Genomic DNA, 13505 nt, shown 5'->3' on the forward strand with positions numbered 1-13505 from the left:
GGAACGAACATCCAGCAACTGGTGGGCAGGGTCTGGGTTGTTTGTCACCTGCCTGAGACATTCACCGATCATGGATGCCGTGGATACAAAGCTACAGATGTGGGCTTCAGGAGAAGGTGAAAGATTTGAGGGATGCTTCTAGTGCTCAGAGATTAGAGATAATGAACAGATCCAGGAGAAGATGGGAGAAATAATCCAAGAGAAGAGACAAAAAGAAATGAGTCCAAGGAGATAGAGATGCAATTCAGTGCTACACGTTTGCTGAGAGTAGGGGAAGGTGCCAGCAGGAAAGAAAAGACAGGAAACTCTGCCCCAGCAGACACCATGATATTAAAGACCATGGAGACAAATACACTGCGCAGATGAAGTTTGGGGGTTCCTCCTTCCCAAAGACCCCTTTCCAAGAGTCTAAAAAGGACACTGACAATGTATTTCTATGATTATATGATTGGTAAAATTTCATGGGGGGGGGGTGTTTTAATTAAAATTAGTTAGAGTTGATGACTCTCTTTATCCCAACATCCCCTTGCCCTACTTAAGCCATTTATCAGTTGGCCTTGGAATGTCCAGGGCCCTTTTGGAGACCTGGCTAAGGAGAATTTGATTGGGGGATACATTTAGTCTGCGTCTAGTGGGGTATATTAATATGGTTTTCAGTCATTTCCATGAATAGTCATTCCATGTAGGAATGCCTTTCAGGAATATACCTACTACTGAGTGTGCTCATTTACCCAACATCATAAGATGAAGATGCATGGCCAGAGATCACATCTGGAAATGAAAGATTTCTCCAGTGGGAGGACAGGAAAGGATCAGGATAGTGGAGAATAAATAAATGTCTAAATGTTTGGAGTCAGAGAAGCCGGCTGGAGTTTGACAGGTCCTGTTGGGTTTGGAAGATTCTTCAATCAGTATGTCAACCAACACAGATGTTTCTCTTTCTTTATATGATGAAGGTCAGGGATCTAAATTTATCCGAAAAGCTAGAGAGGCACCATTTGTCCCTATTGGGATGGCAGGTTTTGCAGCAATCATTGCATATGGATTATATAAATTGAAGAACGGGGGAAATACTAAAATGTCCCTTCACCTGATCCACATGCATGTGGTAGCCCAAGGTTTTGTTGCGGGAGCCATGACTCTTGGTTATAAAGGAAGAAAGACAATCCTGTCCATCACTGAGTTTATAATTTCACTGAAGAGCCTAGACATGCATAGGGTTGGAAGTAAGACCCATTATCTGGATGAGACCTATGATTGCTGTTTTATTGAGTTGAAGATAAAAAATATTGTTTATATGTATGGGCTATGCCATGTATAAGGAATTCTGGACAAAACCTAAACCATAAAAGAAGAGAAGCTGTCTTGGTCTTCTTAGTGGTGTTTGCTATAGTTAGACATCTCATATTGAGGTTATATGTTTATTTTGAAAATAAATCATTTGATTTATGTTAATTTGAATATTGGCTTCCTTTTTTTGCAGGCTTGATTTGCCAGGTGACTAAATTACTAGTGACTAGTTCACTAGCTAGGTCATTCAGGGGAGTCGGGTTAGCACGTAAGAAACATGTCACTTTTAAATGCACTTGGTGGTGGTGAAATGTCCACCTTCTTAAATTCTTCTGGTGAAATTAGTTCTCAGCAAGAACAACATGCCAATCCTGAAGTACTCCCAGTTGTTGCAGAATCTCACATGCTTTTGATGGTATGTAGGAATCCTGTTTGCCCCAGTAACTTTGACTTTTTTCTGCCTGCCTTGTGGACTGAATGAAGAGTTCAGTTTTTAGGGCTGGTTGGCTCTTAAAGAACCCTTTCAGCACAGTGCATGGCATATAATGTTACAAACCTGCCCCCAACTGAACATGTGTGTGTGTTTAAACCAAATCTAACATGCTGAAAATGGCTGCTAGAAGGTAGTATTTATTTTAGAGTCATACTAGTAAACATAAGATAATTTGGGTCCCAGTTTAGCTCTTTTCTAATTGCAGAATTATATTTTTGCTGCTGTTATATTAGAATAATTTTAAATGTCACCTTGAAATAGATATAGGTATTTTAAGTGCTAACACAAAGGTAATGAAAAACAGTTTTTAAATATGTGCAGTATGTTCATTTTCTCTGTAAGAATCATAAATGTTAAACTAAACAAATTACCTATAATGGAAGTGGTGAATGATTCAAGAGCAAGCTCTGGAAAGACATTATACAAAAACTTTGGTGTACTTTATTGTACTTGTGAAATTCTAACCTGAATTACATCCCATGGTGATAGCATGGTAAATGTAGTGTTGTTAAAGTAAGTGAACACACACAAAAAAATAAAAATAAAAAATAAATGTTTGGAGTCAGAGTGTAAGGACATTCTAATCATCAGATGAATAAACATGAAGCTGAGGATTTGATTCTTATAATAGCCTAATCTAAATGGAAGCTTCTCTTGTCAGGAATGTGCACAGTAATGTAACATACACAACTATAAACTCTATCTATGTTTTCTTTTTTGATGGGAATTTCATGAAATAGAATTTATCCTAAATCTGTTTGTAGGACCCAAACTTGAAGCAGTACTATAAACAGCAAGCATGTCAGTATATAAGTTTGGTATCTTTTATTCAATCCAACTATCAATGAAAAACTATTTCTGATGATCTGTAGTAAAGGAAAGACCAAATTATCTTGCAATTCTCTGTAGAAAAAAATCACAAAACTGTCATATAAAGAAGTAATCAAAGAGTAGGCAGCCAAAAAATGTAGGGAAAATGTATTGTAAAGTTGTTTCAGGCAGCCAAATAATAAAAAATAATGTTATTTTTATGACTTTCTGGGTGTTTATATTCGCTTTTAAAAATACGTATTCGTGTTTGTATCTAATTCTGAATTTACATGTTTATATTCTTTTTCTTAAAGCAGGCCCATGGAATTAAAAAACTTCAAGCTCCACATCCCACCTGACTGAAGGAGGAAACAGAAGAGGCATTGGCAGCAGGAAGCAGTGAAGAGGCCAGCTGGTGAGGAGGAATTCTTCAGCAGCCTGGGAGGACAGTTACCCTGCTGGTGGCTGACTCTCTGTGGGAGAAGGTGGAGGTGGCTACTCAATGGCTATGTCCAGCGTAGGGCATAGCAATGGACAGTTGAAGCTATGAAAACATCTGATAGGTCTCTGCTGGCCCGGAATTTTCAGAAAGTGTGTGAGATTTCCTGTTTGAAGCAGCAATAGGAGCATAGTCAATAAAACCTATTTCCAAAAATTCAGAAAAAGTGTAGCTCTCATACTATGATGCACTGGGCCTCTCAGTAGCCCTAAGGAACTTTTGTTCTCAAAGCTTTGAGATTTGTTTCTTCCAAATTTTATCACAGGCAAGCACAGAGCAACATCCATAATAGGGTACTCAACCCATTACGCCTTAGCTTCCCTGAGAATTAGTGCTCGGGAATGAATACAAATTAATTATCTGGCTACATGATGGCAGGATTAACCTTTAAAGTGGATGCAAGGACCATGATTTACATAATCTATTTAATCGCTTTTCAAAAGAGTTAATATTTAGAAGGCAAGTGGGGAGAAATAAATTACATCTCATAGCTTTCCGTAAACACCAAGATCAGATCACAAAAGAACAAAATTAACATTATCCAAGGTGTAGAATATATCAGATGCCTGAAGCAATAAATTAGACTGCAGGAATAATTAACAAACATTCCGGAGTCTTCTTGTTATACGAATTCATCCAGAAAGCAAATAAACAGTGACACCAGGAGCACATTTCATCCATCACTCTCCTCTTGGAATCCAGAGTTGTCCTGATCTGATGAGATATCTGACAGGTGTGTTTAATAAATATCAAGACCATTTGTTTATAGATCTACCCGGGATATATCTAGACTACAAAGCACAGGTTGAAAATGAGCCAAATAAAACTTAATTTTAATCTGGCTACATTTCTTATCTTATCATTTTCTTCATTTAGATTCCATTCTAGGCAGGACATGTTTTATTCTGCTTCTTAATGAAAGAAAGGTCTAACAACAGAGCAGCCAGCTGTTGGTCTGTTCCCTAGTCCCAAGGATCCTGCTGCCTCAGAGCTGCTATTTACTAAGGAATCCAGAGGAATTCTTGGGGTATGTGCTTAGGGAGAGATGCCTTATTCAAAGTGAATTTTCTGAATCTAAAAATTCTGAAAACTTAGATTGCCCCCAAGAGAATGACACTAGAAGAGGAGGAACAGAAAAAAAGGGAAACTAACATTTTTACAAGTAGTTTATATTAAAATTTAATTTTCAATTAAAAAAAAACTCACTGTGAATTTTGCAAACACAGGGACACAAGGAGAGTTCCAGAGGATACAAGAGCTCTGCTTTTCAGTAGTAGAGGTAGAGGGAAACGTATAGTAGAGGGCTCAGGAGCCTGGGAGGCCAGAGAACTGGCTTCTAGCCCTGACTGCCACCACCTGGATGGCTCTGAGCAAACTCATGTTACTCCCCTGGGAGCCCAGGGTCCTCATCTGAAAAATACCTAGCTCCCAGCACAGCCATTAAGCATGGTGTAGACTCAGTGCAGCCTGTGTTTGAGTTTTAGGCCTACTAGCTGGCATGACTTTGAGCAAGACATTTAAATCTTTGGCTTCAGTTTCCTTATCCATAAAATAGAGATTATTTTACTGACAGGATCATTGGTATGATTAAATACAACAAATGTATAAAACCCTCAGCATAGGACAGTGATGGCGAACCTTTTGAGCTCAGCGTGTCAGCATTTTGAAAAACCCTAACTTAACTCTGGTGTCATGTCACATATAGAAATTTTTTGATATTTGCAACCATAGTAAAACAAAGATTTATATTTTTGATATTTATTTTATATATTTAAATGCCATTTAACAAAGAAAAATCAACCAAAAAATGAGTTCGCGTGTCACCTCTGACACATGTGTCATAGGTTCGCCATCACTGGCATAGTACTTGGCACATAGTAAGAGTTTGATAAAAATCGGTTCTTATTATATTTAATATAGCTCTATTATTCTATAATTCTAGTTTTATGATAAAAAGATAGAACACCCGCATTTGAATAATATTACACATGATGAGTCTGTAATAATGAGTTTACCGCACCAGAAGGCTTCTGTGTTACACCAATAATTAAAACAACAAGAGCTCAATTTATGAAAAATACATACACCATAATATCAAATAGGAGAAGGAAGCTGGGAAGAGTTGTCCTCAGTGTGAATGTGCTAGGGTATACGGGCAAGCAGTGGAAGGAAATTATCATTGAAACAGTTGAAATGTTATATCCTTTTCTCTAAAGTTGTTTGAGAGTTCAATACAGACCTAATAAGAAGCTAGAACGCGATGAAAAGTGGTTTTGCTACTCTTCTTTTGCTCTGAAATTGTCCCAGATAAGCAGAGATTGCCGTTTAGGGTTACAGTTAGTGCTCCAGGGCCCTTGCAAAGCCAGCCTGCCAAGGTGATGGATCTAGCTATTTTGTGGCTCCTCCACAGCTCCTCACAAAAAGCTTTTCAAAAGAGAAAGATGATCCAGTCTCTTCTGGTGAAGCTTGCTGAATATCTCTGCCCAGGAAATGTTCCCATTAGCTTTTCTCCAACTCAGCCCAAAGCATTTTAAGAAACTTCCGTAGAGGTAGCCTACTGCACTCTTCATCAAACTTTGACTTTTTACTTCTTGAATTTTAGCAGGAAGAGAGGATTTGCAACTCTATTGTCATTTAGATTAATGCTCTCTCTACCGCACCAGAAGGCTTCTGTGTTACTCCGATAATTAAAACAACAAGAGCTCAATTATTGAGTGTTTTCCATATGCCAGGCACCCTGCTAAGCGCTTTACACACTTACATCATTTCATTCTCACCACAGCTCTATGAAGTCAGTAGTAATATTGTTCCCATTTTTTAGATGAAGACATGGAGGCTTAGAAACTTTAAGCAACTCATTCAAGGTTACAATGTCGGTAAACATTAGAGTTAGAATTGCCTTCTACTTCATTCCAAAGCTCCTGGTCTGAACAGTCACTTCCTATAGCGCCTGTGATCTGTTGACTCTGAACCCTCATGTGTAACAGTCTTCCCCAAATTACTGTGCTGTCTCTTCTCCTTTAGGAATAAGACTTCCTGTTGCACATGGCGGAGGGAGAGTTTTCCCCAGAATGGATGCCTCCATTAGCCAATAATTTGATTGCCTGTTTTATACTCAGTATTGTGCTAAGATAAAAAAGCCTTTGGGCCGAACCAGTTTGGCTCAGTGGATAGCGTCGGTCTACGGACTCAAGGGTCCCAGGTTCGATTCCTGTCAAGGGCATGTACCTGGGATGCCGGCACATCCCCACTGGGGGGTGTGCAGGAGGCAGCTGGTCGATGTTTCTCTCTCATCGATGTTTCTAACTCTCTATCCCTCTCCCTTCTTCTCTGTGGAAAATCAATGGAGTATATATATAAAAAAAAAGCCTTTGGACTTGCAATCTTGTAATTTTCAAAAAAGAATATATTTGAGGAGACATAATACACAGATAAGGTTGTAAAAAATTAACAGTCCATCTTTAAGTAAGAGCCTCTTAAAAGTAGACTAAAGAGCCAAAAAATCTGAACCAGAATGTGTGTGTGTGTGTGTGTGTGTGTGTGTGTGTGTGTGTGTGTGCCTAAGGGAACTCAAAGAGAAAAATTGTTGCCCATTTACTCCACAAAATGCCACCAGAAAATATGAGGAATATCAAGACAAAATGAGACTATAGCTATTTATTTCCTAAAAGAAGAGCATTAGAAGAGATTCATCGGCATGACATTAGCAATCATCCAAAACATTTATACATGAATTCTTGAAGACATGAAAGGACAAATCAATCAGGCACACCGCGTTTGAAACTATCACATTATAGTGTTCTGTAATAAGCCATGGTCCGGGAATGCAGTCACTAGCGTCCCCTCTGCTTGGTTTCCTCGTCTTCTGCCTTCAAGTATGAAAATACAGTTGGGGGGAGGGTAGGAAGGGGGTAGGTAAGAGATCAACCGAAGGACTTGTATGCATGCATATAAGCATAACCAATGGACATAAGACACTGGGGGGTAGGGGAGGCCAGGGGATTGTCAAGGGCGGGGGGAAAAAAAAAAAGGAGACATATGTAATACTCTTTGTAATACTTTAAGCAATAAAAAAAAAAAAAAGAAAGAAAGAAAATACAGCTGGGAATTGACCAAATCAAGGGAACTACAGGTGTGCTCCTTCGAGTCCGTGGGCAGGAAACAAAATGGACAAAGTCCACTTTTAAATCAACATAGTCCTTTGAAGAGATAGCTTGATCTCCTCCTGTATATGGGTGTAGCACCCCTCAGAGACAATAGGCCAGAACTGGTTTCTTTTCCTCTTTTCTGGGTCATTCACAGAACAGAATACAATATCAAATTGGAAGAGAGAATTCTTTTTTCCTCTATGTCAGTAATAACTGTGTTGTGTGGGTTTTGTTTTTGTTTGGGGTTTTTTCAGATCAGGATGCTGGAGGGAGAGAAATGAATGCACCAAATAAGCATGAGGGAGGAATAAATTTCGTCTCATACAACCTTAACATGAGCTACCCAACACTCTATAGCTGTGCATTACAACCTTATCTGTGTATTATGTCTCCTCAAATATATTCCTGGCCTGAAGATGAGCTCTGTTGGAACCAGGAAAGTGTTTCTTTCTGTTATAGAAAATGACTTTTTCACATAGATCTGGAACACGCTGGTTCTCTAAAAGTCATGTCCCCTTTCCCCCACCCCCCAGCACTGTGGGAGGCAATAGAGTTTAGCCATATCATTTTTACCTCTGAAGATGTACAGACCTGATTTCAAGCCCCTAATTTCTTCTGGGCTTTAACCCTTTGCGGTTGTTTGTCTACTCTCAGCCACCAAAGCTTTTTTACCGTTCCGGTTGTATGTCTGCTCTCAGCCACCACAGCAAGGAACCGTACGAATCTTAACTCTATTCATTCATGTATCAGTGCATAATTTCTCTGAAGGCTCTTAAGTGTCTAAGCGACCTTGTCACGAACCAAAACATTGCCCCGACAAATCGGAGATATCGAAACTCAATATAAACAAACGCGGTCGTTCCACACTCGCCATGCAAAACACCGTGGCGAGTCAGTCGCCTTTTGAGAGTGAAGAAATCGACAAGCTTCGGAGATACTTTGCAGAATTTCAAATAAAGCTTTACAAATTACGTTTAACTGTAATTAGGCATTCTCGCTTGTTAAGATATTTCAAAATAACACTCCAAAATGGCAAAAAGAAAGTTACCGAAAGAAGTGTACTGCGAATCTGAAAGTAACGATGAAGAGTTTTATTTTGGCACCCTAAAGTGATAACGTTTGTAGTGATTCTACTAGTAGTGACGTAGTTCCCAAAAAGAATTAATAAATCTTGTTTATCCTTCATAATCTTGCATGTTATGTATCACTGCTCTTTCAATGGAAATTAATTCCGACCAGTACGACACCCATGTCCAAATTTAATACGACTGCAAAGGGTTAAGATCTGTGATTTAGGGGGAGAAAGTAGAGGTGTCAAGTTCAGAACTACTTGGTTACATGATCAATTACAGGCCTTTGGGGACTGCTGTCAAGGTCTGAAGGAAGAGGAGAGAGCATTCTTACATCAACCTTTTAAAGCAGTGGTTCTCAACCTGTGGGTCGCGACCCCTTCGGCGGTCGAATGACCCTTTCACAGGGGTCGTCTAAGACCATCCTGCATATCAGATATTTACATTACGATTCACAACAGTAGCAACATTACAGTTATGAAGTAGCAACGAAAATAATTTTATGGTTGGGTCACAACATGAGGAACTGTATTTAAAGGGCCAGAAGGTTGAGAACCACTGTTTTAAAGGCTTCATTGGGTATTTGAGATATACAGTGGAATTGTTTCTCTGAAATTTTGATTCTTTTTTTGTAAAATGGAAATAACCTCGTCTTCTGAACACTCAAGAACAATCTATTCGGGCAGAAATTGCTTGTGCACACGGATAGTATCTCCTAAAGTTGTATCTCAAATATTTGAGCAGTGCCTAACACAGATAAAATGCGTAAAATTACCATTGTTGAGTGAACGAGTCAATGAAGGAATGAGTACCTCAATGGATTGACAGTAATAAAAATATGAAAAATTCATGAAATCCTCTATGCTATTTGTAAGCACACTATTCCCCAAATGAAACAAACTATAGGACTCTTCCTTTGGCGTGCCTCAGAGTCTATAAAGTATCTCAACCTTTGATTTGAATGTTTTAAATTATCAGGGGGGTTTTGTTTTTTTCATTCTGTTTCATCTTTGACAAGCCAATGCTAATACAAGCCTGGCTTTTCCTCTAAAGACGGGGTGACTCATGAAATAGCCTTTACCTGAGCTCTAGTCTAATCTCCCAGTAATTACTGGTCTTCTGGTAGCTAGAATTATATCTATTGGCCAGAATGACAGCTCAGTGGGAGGTTATATGAATTCTGCCCCTCACCTCCCTTGCCATAATCCTTCCAGCCCTCCCCTGGATGCACCTCTAGACATCACTTACTCTCAAATATTAGTAGGAAATGATGTTATAGTAGAAAATATGAATGAAAGTTGAGGTCTTGATCTCAGGAGTGGTTTCCCTAGAAGGCAGGAAGAGGTCTGCCTGGGTCCTCACAAACTCCTAGTCACCTCCCTAGGAAAGGTGTGAGCCACAGACCAGTTCTGCCCATGCGCCGGGCCCCTGCGAGGCTCTGTGAGTAAGTCAAGGCATGCTGTATCCACGTTCTCAAGAGACACAGACATGAGCCCATACACGTTGCCTACTACTCCCAGACGGCCCACCGTCAGGGCCGCAGGAGCGAGGAGCAGGAGTTGCCAGGACTGGAAGCTCTAAGGGCCAGAGTCTTTGGGTAAGATCTTTGTAAAGAAAGTAGGACTTGAATCTGGAGTCAGGGAGAAGGGTTCACCCAGCTCTGCAGAGGCGGGTGGGGATTCTAAGTGGAGGCCAGGACGCAGAGTGAGTGGCCAAGGCTAGAGGAGAGGGGGCAGAGGCGGCGTCTGCACGGACCTGACCCGGAGCCTGGGGCCCTGTCCGGGCCTGGGGCAGAGCCAACAGGCTGCCGCGGCCCTGGCTTTTTCTCTCTTGACAACCCTTCCTCCCGCCAACAGTCCTAGGGATCGGACTACATAGCGGATGTGAACGTTACCGGGAAATGCTAAATTGCTGCATGGAAAGTATGACCAGGAAAGCGGGTCTGGCACAAACCAGGAAGGACCTTAAATGCTTGGTGAAGAAGTGTCTTGGGGAAAAACCGAACTTCATAAGCAAAGAACGGCAGTGAGGAGTCCTGGGCAGGCGCACTCTGCTCCTGTGGCCCCGCAGGCTGCCCCCTCCCCTCCCCACACCCTACCACCCCACCTCTAGGCTCAGATGTAGTGGGGACATGAAAGCTTACCTCTGAGAGTACTCACTCCATTCCAGCTCTACCCTCCCCCTGCCCCAATATCAAAAAATGAGCAAATCAATGAACGTGATCTATTTTAGAATTTCAGCAAACATGGAACCTCTGGGGGGGGGCGCTGCCTAGCAATATGAGTGATGGTGCAGAGATAGGCTGAGTTCTGACTGGCAGCCACCGCAGATTCCCTGCTGGACTTTGGCTTACCTTTATTTTCCTTGTCAGTTTCCTCCTCTGTGAAATGAGGGGCTTCCATGTTCTCCAAGGACTTGTCAGACCCTCTGTGAGGGTGTTTCTGCGCCTGAGGACAGGGGAGGGGAGGAGCTCCAAGAAGGGCAGGTAAAACATACAACTGACACACTGACAACCATATACCCTGTCTAGAGCCAGGTGGACGCTGGTTATTCATCCATCAGACTCTGAGGACAGGCCAAGTACATCTGTTGAGTGACACAGAGCTTCTGCCGTCATGGAGCCCACAATCTAGTGGCAAAGTCAGGCAAATAAGCAGACCTTTGCTATGAAGTGTGGCAGGTGTCGGCCTTCAGTAGCGCTGGGAGCAATGGAGACAGTCGAGTCTACGCCAGACTGGGGGTTTTCCAATGTTCTGTCTGTCCTCCCGGCAATGCTTTCTCTGTTTCCAGAATAGCTTCACCAATCAAGAGGAGTTGGATACATCTGAGCTTCTTTTTCAGGGACATTAATTACAATGGTATTAATATATCGAATATGCCCAAGGTCTTGAGATGCCCGAGAGGGGAATTTTCCCATCCTCCGCGGTGAATCAAGGATTACCTTTCTCTGAGCCATCATCCCACGATTCCCTGTTGTGGTCTATGCTGGCTATTTCTGCGTGGCATTGATCGAGCCTACTTCTAGAACACGGCCCTTTCCTTTGCCATTTGGCTGTGTTACACGTTCACCAGGTGCCCAAATTTTGTTGGGAAAATTCCCTATATCCCTGGGAAGATACCGCATTACAGACTCAGCACTGACAGACAAATCATCAACCACCTGCTTGGATTTAATCAGGAGAGTTCCTGCCCAGAGCCAGTGAGAGTCAGTGGGGTGGTGATTAGTGGTGTTTAGCAACCATCTACAAGTTTCCTAAGTTTACTGTTCACTGTAAAATGTCATGCTTTAATTCTTTTTTTCTCTCCTAAAATGATCTTTCTGAACCTTCAAGGGTTTGATATCCAAGAATCTGCACTCATACTCTGTTCTCCATCCTTAACCTCTATTTCATCCCTTCTTAGCCTCTGCCATTCTGGACTCAAGACCCCAATATTTCCCATCTGCCCAGTCCTCCAATCCCTTGTTCAGTTCACTGGCCCATCCCTGGCCCTTCTCCTGTTTCGCTCTGCCTTTCTTGAAGTGCAGGGATGGGAAGTATGCATGGCATCCCTCAGCTGGAAGGTGTTTGTTATGTGTTTCAAAGCCCTTCCTGGAGACACCAGCCTTGTGCTGGCCATCCTGGCCCCATAAACTGTGTCCGATTCTAAGACAGACACCCTCTCCACGGCTCTCTGTAAAGGACTCCTAGCCAGACAATAGCAATTCCTCCTTGCTGTGCTGCTGCTCTCTGCCACAGGTAAGCATCCATCGGTAGGAAGCAAAACCCATTTCGCAGCCAGAATTCTAATCGGGGGCTAAGCACGTTCCCATCCCGAACACATGCAGGGCACAGATTCTAACAGACAGATGATACAGCCGCAGTTGTGGAAACAGAGCCGTTCACAGCCTGCTGGCTTCATCCTAGAGCGATGGTGGGGAGCTTTCCGTCAATGCCAGTCCCTCTGATTACACCCCTGAAGCTTAGCCACAGTGTGCAATTTCCTTCCAAACAGCGTGAGCCTAAGTCTACGTGAAATGAACTGGATTGCGTGCATCAAAGTAACTTCAGCAGCTATGTGAGCCATTCCATTTCTTACATTCTGATGCAAGACATTTTTAAGGGTTTTGACTAAAAATTCTAATGTAGGATTTACCTTTTCCCCCTAGAGATACACTAATCTGTGTGTATGCACACATACATCTAACTTTGCTCATGTACACTGCCTCCCTTAACCCCCTCTGCTATCTCTCTTCATCTTTCTACATCTTCCCCCAATTTATTTTTATTGTTGACAGTATTGTAAATGTCCCCCTTCTACCCCTTTGCCCACCTCCACTGAGCTCCTGCCCCACTATTTGCTTCTCTGTTTATATATTTGAGTTCTTCCCTCCTTCCCCTTTTGCCTTCCTCCTTTGTCTCTATATCTCTCTCTTCTCCTTTCCTCCCTCCTTTCCTCCCTCTCTCTCTTCCCCTCTCCTCCTCCTCTTTGTCTTCTCCTTGTCTGTATGTGCCTCTCTACCCCTGTCTCTGCTAATTCCCCTGATATGTAAAGCTGCACAAACCAGAGTACAGCCCGCTTCCCTAATATGATAAAGTGGTGGCTTTGTGATGGAAGTGTCATCTACTCACTCTCTCATTCTATATCTCAGTCTCTTCCTCTAAAGATTTTCTTTAATACACACTCGATAAGCAGCAACATGGAAAATACAGCAGGAAAAATAGCTGCAGACACAAGACTGCACTGAGCCTAACTCTCCTGTGTTTGTGACAACATGTTGCTCCCGTGGACTCTGTTAAGCTGACCTTTCATAGCTGTGGTGGGGGGTGATCTCCATTATGCCAGAGCAGAGCTCTGAAGTGCTTTCAATTATGCAAGTAAAATGATCATGATTTGGTATATTTTTTATGCTTTGATTTTTAGAAAATTGATAATTTGTGTATGGCATAATGTATACACTAACATACAACCAACCAGGACATTTAATTGACCTACACACTCTCTTCTCTAATTGTGGCACATGGCAGAGAGGGACCAAGAAAATAGCTGTATAAATTCTTTGTGTAACATACTGGTATTGGAAGACAATACAGAAATGTGTCTAAATGTCTCTGAATATCATATTGGAAGACAATATAGAGACGTGTGTAAATGTCTCAGAATGTATTGGAATAGTACTCAGAAGTGTGTTAACAGACCTCAAATGGCGTTCATTT

The 13505-nt window shown here is 41.7% G+C and overlaps 1 protein-coding gene across 1 annotated transcript; it reads left to right on the plus strand.

Annotated features, from left to right (window-relative positions):
* Positions 1-897: 897 nt before the first annotated feature.
* On the plus strand, positions 898-1349 carry LOC118649819 (HIG1 domain family member 1A, mitochondrial-like). Its single transcript, XM_036297234.1, has 2 exons — positions 898-1145; positions 1300-1349. The coding sequence occupies exons 1-2, from the start codon at positions 914-916 to the stop codon at positions 1347-1349; spliced, it is 282 nt and encodes a 93-aa protein (XP_036153127.1). The 5' UTR covers positions 898-913.
* The last annotated feature ends 12156 nt before the right edge of the window (positions 1350-13505 follow it).

This window comes from Myotis myotis, unplaced genomic scaffold, assembly GCF_014108235.1.
Source record: "Myotis myotis isolate mMyoMyo1 unplaced genomic scaffold, mMyoMyo1.p scaffold_m19_p_3, whole genome shotgun sequence".
In the NCBI taxonomy this organism is placed as follows: domain Eukaryota; kingdom Metazoa; phylum Chordata; class Mammalia; order Chiroptera; family Vespertilionidae; genus Myotis; species Myotis myotis.

Excerpts from the sequence above, each read along its gene's own strand:
- LOC118649819 (XM_036297234.1), top strand. The coding sequence starts at position 914 with ATGTCAACCAACACAGATGTTTCTCTTTCTTTATATGATGAAGGTCAG. Across the intron at positions 1,146-1,299 it reads TGCGGGAGCCATGACTCTTG|GTATGGGCTATGCCATGTAT; the intron begins GTTATAAAGGAA and ends TATTGTTTATAT.